This window comes from Notolepis coatsorum (assembly GCF_963971535.1).
Source record: "Notolepis coatsorum genome assembly, chromosome: 14".
In the NCBI taxonomy this organism is placed as follows: domain Eukaryota; kingdom Metazoa; phylum Chordata; class Actinopteri; order Aulopiformes; family Paralepididae; genus Notolepis; species Notolepis coatsorum.
In genome coordinates, this window is record NC_140178.1 from 115,629,453 (window position 1) to 115,640,300 (window position 10,848).

The 10,848-nt window shown below is 44.6% G+C and overlaps 1 protein-coding gene across 1 annotated transcript in view; it reads right to left on the reverse strand.

Moving 5' to 3' along the window:
* LOC311240730 (FRAS1-related extracellular matrix protein 2-like) overlaps positions 1–10,848 on the reverse strand; it is a gene marked incomplete at both ends in the record, with an annotated part of 30,962 nt that overhangs the window by 8,266 nt on the left and 11,848 nt on the right. The window contains one exon of the mRNA XM_084329303.1: positions 3,537–3,721. Coding sequence (XP_084185429.1) covers positions 3,537–3,721 — 185 coding nt within the window. The remainder of the gene's footprint in view (positions 1–3,536; positions 3,722–10,848) is intronic.

Here is a 10,848-nt window from a genome sequence, read left to right on the forward strand (position 1 = left end):
GGTAAAAAGGTAGAAAGAGGGACGGTGAGGCTTTGCAGGAGGTTGCTGGGGAGAGAAGGTCAAGTTAATAAATATAAAATATAACACTACATTGTTCTGGTGTTTTAAATACTGGGATCATAGGAACTTTCTGACCTCAGTATGGGGTGACCAGCCAAAAGCCAAGATGGTTAACAAACACTTTGTACACACTGGAGGGGCAAACTGCTTCTCGTATGGATTTTTATATTTTAATGTGGATACTAGTGATTTTTTTTATCTAATGTCACATATTGTCAACATTCCTAGTACTACACAAGAAGAAGTGTTTATTTTAGAGTAATGTTCCATGTATTGGTATTCTTTTAAAGGAATGGATGTTCCTTTATATGAATGTATCATCTTTAGTGGTTTTTCAGAATGGTATAGGGTTGGAATCAATTCACTTTAAATTCAATCAATTAAAAATCAAAACAAGTTGTTTACTTTATGATGATAGAACATCCATTCACATTTACTTGTCATTAGGTTGGATAGCAAAACCTTTTTTTGATGGAATTTGTACAATATTTGAAATAAAATTACATCTTGAATTAAAAAGTGAATTGATCCAAACTGAAACATTCTCATTAGAATGTATGATATGCTAATAATATTGGCTCGGGAGGTAGAGCAGTCGTCTGGTAATCCGGAGGTTCCAGGTTTGATTCCCGCTCCCGGGCAGCGTGTCGAAATGTCCTTGAGCAAGACACTTAACCCCTAATTGCTCCCGATGAGCAGGTTGGCACCTTGTATGGTTGCCTCCGCCATCGGTGTGGGAATGGGTAAAAATGTGAGGAACAAATTGTAAAGCGATTTGGATAAAAGCGCTATATAAATGCAAACATTTACCATTGACCATTTAATAATATGGATGAATTGTAAGCGTCAAGATAAGTGGGATGGTGTGAATTGATCTCTTAGAAGTAACTGTAACTCAGAAGTATGAAAATTAAATATTACCGTTTAACCTACTTTGTATGAAAGCCTTCATCTAAGTGCAACTGATAATTTTTTGAAAATCTGTTGCAGCGTTCTTGGAACTGTTCAACTGTACAAGCACACCCTTCCCATTATGTCTTTTTTTCTTCTTTTTTTGAAACGCACACGTGAATGCATTTTCTAAAAAAAATTATGTTCTGGCACCATATTTTGGCTAAATAGGCCTCGTTTTATAAATGTATACAGAAAAAATTCTGTTGCTTTTGTTGATATTCATTAATTTCATTGATAACAGTGCTGTAATTTCATTTCCTAATAAATATGCATGATCAAGTTCAACAACGTGTGCTTTTATTTTGATACTCCACGTTGAAATTACGCAATACATTAAGTGTGGGGTCACCAAAAAAAATCCTAAATAAAATGCTATCGTGGTATAACATTTTTTGATAACCTTGGATTACATGCATTCCTGGGGGGAGGGGATCTCTAACTTGTGATTGGTGGAGACAGGCCTCTGTTGGCTCCCACCAACTCGGTTCCCTTTGTCCGTACCAAAGAGCCGCTCAAAAGAACCGGATGGTTCTTGAACGTCACATCAGTCTCAGCCGGTTCCTCCGAGTGAGTCTTGGCTGCTGCTGCTGCAGTCCTCTGTCCTGCTCATGTCCTCTAGTGGGACTGACATCTGAGCCCCGTCCTCCTGGTGATCGAGGCTCGTTAGGTAGTGACTGACATGTGTTTTCTAGCTGTATGTCTTCAGTGGACATGAAGAGAGTAATGCGGAAAGATACATTTCTTGCGTGTACCATGTTATATTATGTATACAATTGAAGTAAACAGGCTCGTGAAAATGTACAAGAAGATATATATATCTTATGTATTATCTATTATTTAATGTGTAAGAAGTATATTATTTTCAAATGATTTATTGCCATTCATGCTGTTTTCTATTACTTGGGTCTGAGAAGTGATCAATGATAGGTGCTTGATTATACTTGCCTTGCTAGGAACTACCTATAGGGGGAGCGTGCTGCCTGCTTCTCATTCATTACACAGACGTGAACGAGAGCAACAGCGTGTCAGATTCAGATTTGTTTATTGTCACGTATTTTCAGTACCTTACAACAAAGAGAGTGAAATTATATTTGTTGTGGTCTCTTGACCATAGCAGCTTCCAATAAAATTAGCATAGAATAATAATAAAATAAAGATGCGAGCGTCAATGCGCTCTGTTGACGATGACGAGTCTGATGGCTTGGGGGAAGAAGCTGTTCTTCAGCCGGTTGGTTCTGGCTGTGTGGCTGCGGTAGCGCTTTCCAGACCGCATCAGCTGGAACAGTCCATGGTTGGGGTGATCTGTTCCACCCGACGGGACCGGATCCGGTCCCAAAACGGCATCTCGTCATAAATCAATATTTTGTTGTTTGTTGCAAAAAAAATTGCGATTTTAAAATAAAACGTATTCAAGTATTAACATCACTAACATGTCATAATAGCATGTAGAATGTATATTATCATCAATACGTTAGTTTAGCAATAGGTTAAAAGTGCCATTAGATAGTTTTACCTTCTCGATTTGCTGAAGTCTATATCAAGACGGCGACCATTTTGAAAATTTTGAACCATGGGAATAGTAGTTTTTTTGCTGCCATTTTGTCGAGGGCATGCATAGCTGTGGATCAGCGTTGGAATTATTCCGAACTACACTTCCTGGCAAGTTCTATGGGGGTTCAAAGCTCAGCGTTCTGAATTAATTATGTCAATAACTGTTATTATTCGGGATAATAAGCCACAAAAGGTAACGTTTTTGACAAATATTGAAACGCAGTTAGTTTCTCCCCCCTATCGTTAGCATGTAGCAACAATTAGATCTGAAATTAGTTTAAAAATGGTTCCACTGGTGAAAATAAAAAAATACAGTAAATTACAGTAGATATCATTATCTGTTCTTATGCACGCCTGGTGATACTAAATCCAAATTGAACTCAGGCATTTGAAAGATAATATATGTATATATATATAAATGCGAATTGGCTATAATAAGGTAATTTATCAGCATCTTATTCTATATTCTATAATAATATTTCAAATTGCATTGGTCCGGATGGGAGAATTCAGTACTGTATCTACAGAACCTTCGGTTTAATCATCTTCCCTTTATTAATTTCCTTAGATTTTTTTTACACATGATCTCAAGAGGGTACTGAACGAGATCAGTGGCAGTTTTTTAAGTTTGGTCATTATTATTATGGTGTTATTCACTGTCAAAGATGCAAAGAAAAATCATAATTCATATTCTCCTTTGTTTCATCAAAATGTAAGCACGCCTAGTAATAGACACTGAATACATTCCCTGAGGTCCATAGATGTCCATAGATACCAAGAATATGCAAATGAACTTGTAGAAGTGGAGCAATATTCCATTTACCTAGGTATATATTTTAGGCGAAAATATTCCACGGGTGGAACAGGTTAAGGTCCTTGCTAATTTTCCGGGCTTTTTTAATGCACCGGCTCTCATAGATGTCCTGGACGGGGGGAAGCTCACATCCACAAATATTTTGTGCTGTCCTCACGACTCTGCTGTCCTCACGATTCTGCTCAGCGCTCTGAGGTTGAGGTCGGTGCAGTTCCCCCTCCAGGCGGTGATGCACCCCGTCAGGACGCTCTCTGTTGTTCCTCTGTAGAACGCCTTCAAGATCTTGGGTGTCATGCCGAACTTCTTCAGCCTCCTGAGGTGGTAGAGGCGTTGTTGGGCCTTCTTTACCACATGATTATGTGGACGTCCCAGGTGAGTTTGTCGGTGATGTGGACACAGAGACACTTAAAGTTGCTGACTCCACTGCAGCCCTGTCGATGGTGATGGGGTCCAGCTTCTCTCCTCCTCTCCTGTAGTCTATGACCAGCTTCTCTCCTCCTCTCCTGTAGTCTATGACCAGCTTCTCTCCCCCTCTCTTGTAGTCTATGACCAGCTTCTCTCCTCCTCTCCTGTAGTCTATGACCAGCTTCTCTCCTCCTCTACTGTAGTCTATGACCAGCTTCTCTCCTCCTCTCCTGTAGTCTATGACCAGCTTCTCTCTTGTAGTCTATGACCAGCTTCTCTCCTCCTCTCCTGTAGTCTATGACCAGCTTCTCTCCTCCTCTCCTGTAGTCTATGACCAGCTTCTCTCCTCCTCTCCTGTAGTCTATGACCAGCTTCTCTCCCCCTCTCCTGTAGTCTATGACCAGCTTCTCTCCCCCTCTCCTGTAGTCTATGACCAGCTTCTCTCCTCCTCTCCTGTAGTCTATGACCAGCTTCTCTCCTCCTCTCCTGTAGTCTATGACCAGTGTCTCTGTTTTTTCCACATTGGGGGAGAGGTTGTTCTCCTGGCACCAATTTGCCAGGTTGTCAACCTCTCTCCTGTAGGTAATTCGGCCTATCACTGTGGTGTCATCTGCAAATGTAATCACTGTGTTGGAGCAACACACTGGAGTAACTACACACTGGAGTAACTACACACTGGAGTAACAACACACTGGAGTAACTACACACTGGAGTAACTACACACTGGAGTAACTACACACTGGAGTAACTACACACTGGCGTAACTACACACTGGCATAACTACACACTGGAGTAACAACACACTGGAGTAACTACACTGGAGTAACAACACACTGGAGTAACTACACACTGGAGTAACTACACACTGGAGTAACTACACTGGAGTAACAACACACTGGAGTAACTACACACTGGAGTAACAACATTGATTGATTGATTGACATTTTTATTAGCAGATTGCAGAACGGGTACAATACAGTACGGCTCAATACACACAATTGTTAAAGGCCAACTTGCAGGTTGTATTTTTGTTCAATAAACAATGTGACTAGGGCAACGGTGACTTTCATGAAGAGGGGAAAAGAAATTATCGAAATTGACCCAGTTTTAGCGTTTTTATCAAACATTTTGTCGACCAAACCACAACCTCCACGTACATGCATATTTTAATCCATGGTTTCATAGCGTGCGTGTGTCATCTTAATGATGACGTCACACTGGGTACAGGGCAGCAGGGGCTCTGAGACTCACAGGCAGACAGCAGGAAGCAGAGCCTTCTTGTTACTACTAGCCGAGGAGCTAGTCTCTGTTTCACCTAACACTATTGCTCCGTGATCATAGCCATTCATCTCTAAAGCGAACCACTATTTGTAAAAGCCACAACCACGTTACCATATTTGTAATAATGTAAATAATTGTGTCGTTGTACATATTGTGTTAGTAGCTAGCTAAGTTAGCTAACGTAGCTTAGCTTAGCTTATTAGCCAGAATTCTCTAAACTCATAACAATGCCCGATTTAAAATGGTTCTCTCCTCTTTGTATACGTTAGTTAGCTCATAGCTATCGTGACTGATGCACCGAGTGGGGCTAAAATAATTTTAAATCGGGCCATGCAAAAGAGTTTGGGGAACGAGTAAAATGTGCAGGTCCTCTTCTCAGACCTGTGGGGCACACATCATGCCGGCTAGCAAGCTACACATCCAGGCATGTTGATACGATTTTAGCCCCACTCGGTACATCAGTCACGATAGCTATGAGCTAACTAACTTTACAATCTCAAACACCTTATAACTACTACTATTGTCGTGTCCATAAGTTCCCTGGCAGAATACGTGTGAGGACAAAGGTATACAAAGAGGAGAGAACCATTTTAAATCGGGCATTGTTATGAGTTTTGATAATTCTGGCTACAAAGCTAAGCTAAGCTACATTAGCTAACTTAGCTAGCTACTAATCGTATCAACATGCCGGGATGTGTAGCTTGCTAGCCGGCATGATGTGTGCCCCACAGATCTGAGAAGAGGACCTGCACATTTTACTCGTTCCCCAAACTCTTTTGCATGGCCCGATTTAAAATGATTCACGACAGTAGACATAATGCTAACGTTAGCAGGAGCCATATAGCCAGCCCAGTAGTACTATGACCCGGACGGGCATAAGGCATATGTTGCCCCGAGTGACGTCACGGCCGTGCTAGCATCTGATAAGCTTTTTTTATTCGCGCGTGCATGTTCTTCGTGCATGGATCTTTTTAACCCTTTCTAAGTGGCATTTCCGGCGTCAAATGGAAATAAATAAATAATGAAATTAGATACCAATGATGTAAACTACCCATAATTGAAGAGTAGGGTTTAACCTGCAAGTTGGGCTTTAAGGGGATGCAGACCAGAGAAAGACTTTGGACCCACTGGAGAAACAAACGCTCTGTATTCTCCACAGTGAGATAATAATAATAATAATAATAATAATAATAAATTCAATTTGTACCGCACTTTATATTTGTGAAAATCTCAAAGTGCTACAGGAGATAAAGATAAAAAGTTAAATGAATATGTAGCAGGGTGGATTATCCCTGCTTTGTGGGAACTGTTGGGCACGGTCACTGGGTAGCGAGACACAGTAGAACTCTGGCTAGCTGCACCTCCGTCTTTGGGTCCGGAGCGTCAACTGGAGGCTGGCAGTGGGAGTGGATGGGGCCCAGGATTTACAAACCTGGTCCGGTACTCTGGTCTTCCTCTCCCTTCCAGGGCAGTCAGCAGTACTCCCCAACACGCCCTCACTTCCCCCAATTATTCCCCTAGCACCCTCCCACACCTAGTGACTGGATTGTAAATAAATAACTTGGTTCCCCCCGCAAGCAGTACCCTCCCTCAATGACCCTAGAAACCTTACAATGAAAGGGAAAGGTGCAATAGGAAGGAATTAATAGCATGTATGTTACCCACACCAAAAGGGTTAATACGGCTCAGGAATGGACACACACATAGAATTCCCATCCACTTCTTTACTATTATTGTACTGGTCAGTTACAATGATTTAAAGAGAATGACTACATAGACCGAAGTTCCACTATAGCTCCGTTTGTGAATCAACACCCCCAAAACCCGTATTTTGTACACCCGCCTCTGGGTTAGTATCGGGGATTATATACTGCAAGGTATTTGACTCATCGCCCACGTCTGGGCCTTCACCCTGTATAATACCTTCAAAAGGTTCTAATTATACGGCCAGAATAATACCTCAAAAGGCTTTAATTATAATGCACCAGGTCTGTAACTTTCCCCAAGGGAAAGGGTTAATTGGATGGGAAGATATTATTAAACACACATGTTATCACACTCAAAGAAAAGGAAAGAAAGCAACCAGTGGGCCCACAAAATACCAAACAGAAGTCCTATCTTAATGCCGACATATATTGTTTGGGGTTCCCCTATTGAACGGTAGTAGCAACGTTAACTTCGCCCGCAGGCTGCACCACACTGTATACTGTATAATAGATCTGGAGCATCAATGCCCATTTGTACTCATCCAAAATGGCCGCCTCGCCACGCCACTGTCGTCCGGAAGGCAAGATGGCGTCGAACGCTCTCGGTGAGGATACTAGCAGGCGGAGCTGGAGCAGAGAGGCAGTGCTGGCTGAGAGCGTGTGCTGGGCGATGACGACCTCTGTTGAACGGGGCGAACTCCCGTATGCTGCAGGCAGCCAGGTGCAGATCTGGTCGCAGGTAGCCGGGGCAGACTGATTGCAGGCAGCCGGAGCAGACTGGTTGTAGGTCCACGCGTGTATCTGGGCTCGCACTCTATACCGCCACACTACTACTGTAACCCGACTATTATGAACTCAGATATAGCCGTTAGCCGCACACTACTTATACCGCCACACTACTACTGTAACCCGACTACTATGAATGTTAGTGCTTTGTTCTGTACCGTTTGCTCACACACTATCGCTGGCACTTCTAGGATAACACGTCAACTAGCAAGTACTTCTTGTCACCCGTCGGTACCCAACGGGGCTCTTCCACATCACTCCTTCAACGGGGCTCTTCCGGAGCACACGCCCGTTGCGACTGTTCATGGTCAAGTTCACTGCCGAAGAGGCTCGCCTTCCGCCTTCTGCCTCCATATATCTCCTCCCATCTCTCTCCGACACTCTCTGCCTGACACCGCCCCCTGCTGGTCCCGCCTACTAGTCACACAGGGGAAGGATGGTGAATATGGTCCAGCGATACTGTGTTTCATCCATATTCCAGCCGATAGAAGGAAGAGAAACTCACATCATTGTTCGTGAGAATATCAATGATGTCTTTGTGTACAAAGGGGAGATAAAAAGCAAGTCAGCAGTTCTGAATAATAGGCAATATTTTCAGGCTGCTACAAATAAAAACAATTAAAATGAATAAAACAACCAATGAAATGGAAGAACATAAAAATAAAATAATAATAAAATGAATAGAAGTAAAAATAAAAGTTAAATAATCATTCAGGCAAATGCTTTGTTAAAAATAAATGTTTTTAGGCCCCTTTTAAACAGCTCAGGACTGTGGAGGAGCATGGTAGTGAAAGGTTAACCTTCTGTAGTGTGGTAGTGAAAGGGTTAACCTTCTGTAGTGTGGTAGTGAAAGGTTAACCGTCTGTAGTGTGGTAGTGAAAGGTTAACGTTAGGTTATGACTATAACCAAGTTCTTTTAACACTAGTGGACGCTCTGCGTCTCATTGCATATATCTCGCTTCAGCATATATACACTGAATACATTTCAAAATGTACCTTTAAATGCCAGCATTCATCTGGCCACACCCCCATCCGCTTACCTATATAAGCAGGGGTGGTGCCACACACTCATCTCCTTCCCAACAAATTTCACCACAATGAAAAATCAAGGGCCGCAGCGGCGTCTAGACGCAGAGCGTCCACTAGTGTAAACAGAACTTGGTTATAGTCATAACCTAACGTTCTGTATCACACTAGCTCCCGCTCTGCGTCTCATTGCATAATAGGAGCTGAGCGGGAGCTAGAAGCTCGACAAATACACCCCGCTGAGGCCCCCCACAGCCATCAGATCAGGGAGGGCCGAGCCCCACCGACCCACCCTAATGGAGGGCCCCCCCCCCTATTGGTGGCTTCACGGGAGGGCGACGGACCCGACCGTGCGAAGAGGCACTCAAGCAACTCAACGCACAGGGTGAGCAGAGCGTGGCTTGACCCCACGACTACACACACGCACAACCCGCATGCCACCCGGGAACGAACGGAGGAAACAACCTCGTTACTGCCCCCAGAATCACGGGGTCAAGGGCAAACCCAACCCCGTGGCAAGGCCGTAGCAGCGGAGCGCGAAGGAAGACCCAGACCCACCAAAGGGACTGGACCCCCTGGAACGGGGGCCCGGAGAAGTCCATGATGCCAGCATCAAGACCCCACCAGGTGGGCACTTAGTGACCCCGCCCCCCACATCGCCAGCGTATTCGGACAAAGGCCCCTCAGCCGAGCGGGCCCTGTCCCCCCAATAGTACACCGCCTGGCACACTGACCCTGCAGAACAGGCAGTCAGCATGGCCGTAAGCACACAAAAAAGGTTAACCAACGGAAGCAGGCAGCACACCGGGGAAAAACCAGGCAACAGGCTGTTAACCCTAGCCTGGAGACTGCGGACGAGACAGGCGCCAGAGGGGACAGCTGAACACAGCCGCCCCGGTGGAAGGGGCGTATGCTGGCATTGTTGCATGACCAAGCCTCCATTTAAAAACCCCCACCCAGAGGGGTTGAGGCAGAGAAGGCTGACACGATTGGCAGACGTCATGAACGTGCAGGGGCACTCTCAACCGGTAAACCCGGGAGTTGACACTGCTCCAACACACCAGGGAATCAACCACCTTGGTGTTACCCAATGCGGTGGTTGTTCCTATAACCCCTCAAGAAAAAAACTCCAAAACACACCTGCGGGTATACACTGGCTATACAAGTGTACAAGTGTTTCAGTTTCCAAAAAAGGGTTATTCCAGGCCTACGGGTCGACTAAACATTACTTCGGACCGGGCCCGGCGATACGGGAAGCACAGGGTCACCAGAGGAGGTCAAAGACCACCCCAACAGGCCCCTCTTCGCCATGCGTGAGAGAGGAGCGAAAAAGAATGGAGAACCCGCCCCTAAGCACACCGTACTTGGTATTCCCAGGCGGTCTCCCAACCAAGTACTAACCAGGACCAACCTGTGTAGCGGCCGAGATCTGACGAGATCGAGCGTGTACAGGTTGGCATGGCCGTAAGCCATTACGACAGTGCTGAGTAAAAAATGTACCCAACCAGGGTCTCCATAGTGCTTAACCCTGTGACACCCGGACCAACCTGGCATTTTTCCCCCTGAAAAAAGCCCAAGTCCCTCAGGGTACCAGAACAGCAGATCTGCATCCCCGGCGGACAACGGGTTCAACTGATCCGGACCAGCGTGACCAGAACCAGTCCCGTGCCCTAACCACGCCGACATGCCTACTCCAGGAGAAAGGGCAGATATGCGTGTTGATCTTAACATGAAAAGAAGGCGCCACCCAGACGTTCGGGCGAACCGCGCCCGGTGGCCCACCCCCAGGGCGTGAGACCCCTCTACATATTAGGGATGTGCATCTCCATCACGAGGCCGATGCGATGCGCATCTCGATACGGTGCCAACGATACGATACATTAACGATACATTTGAAGCACCGGGCGATGCAATGCGATACGATTCACCCCCTGTTGAGATACGATACGATTCGATACGATTTGATTCAACATAATGCGATTCGGGGCGATACGATGCGATTCAACACGATGCAAAATAATGATAACATTTTATGGTATGACAGAGGATTTGGTTGTATTCCTTATATGCAGCTTATATTATTATTAAAAATAAAATAATCTACTGTAAGACAATTTATATAAAAACTCTTGGGTGCCTAAGAAGACTTTTGCATAAACTGTCTTTTCTATCCACTTTAGCTAAAAACACACACAATGTACTACTGTGAGACAATAATAATCATACACAAAGGGATAATGGCTTATAGCAGACTTAAATGATTTT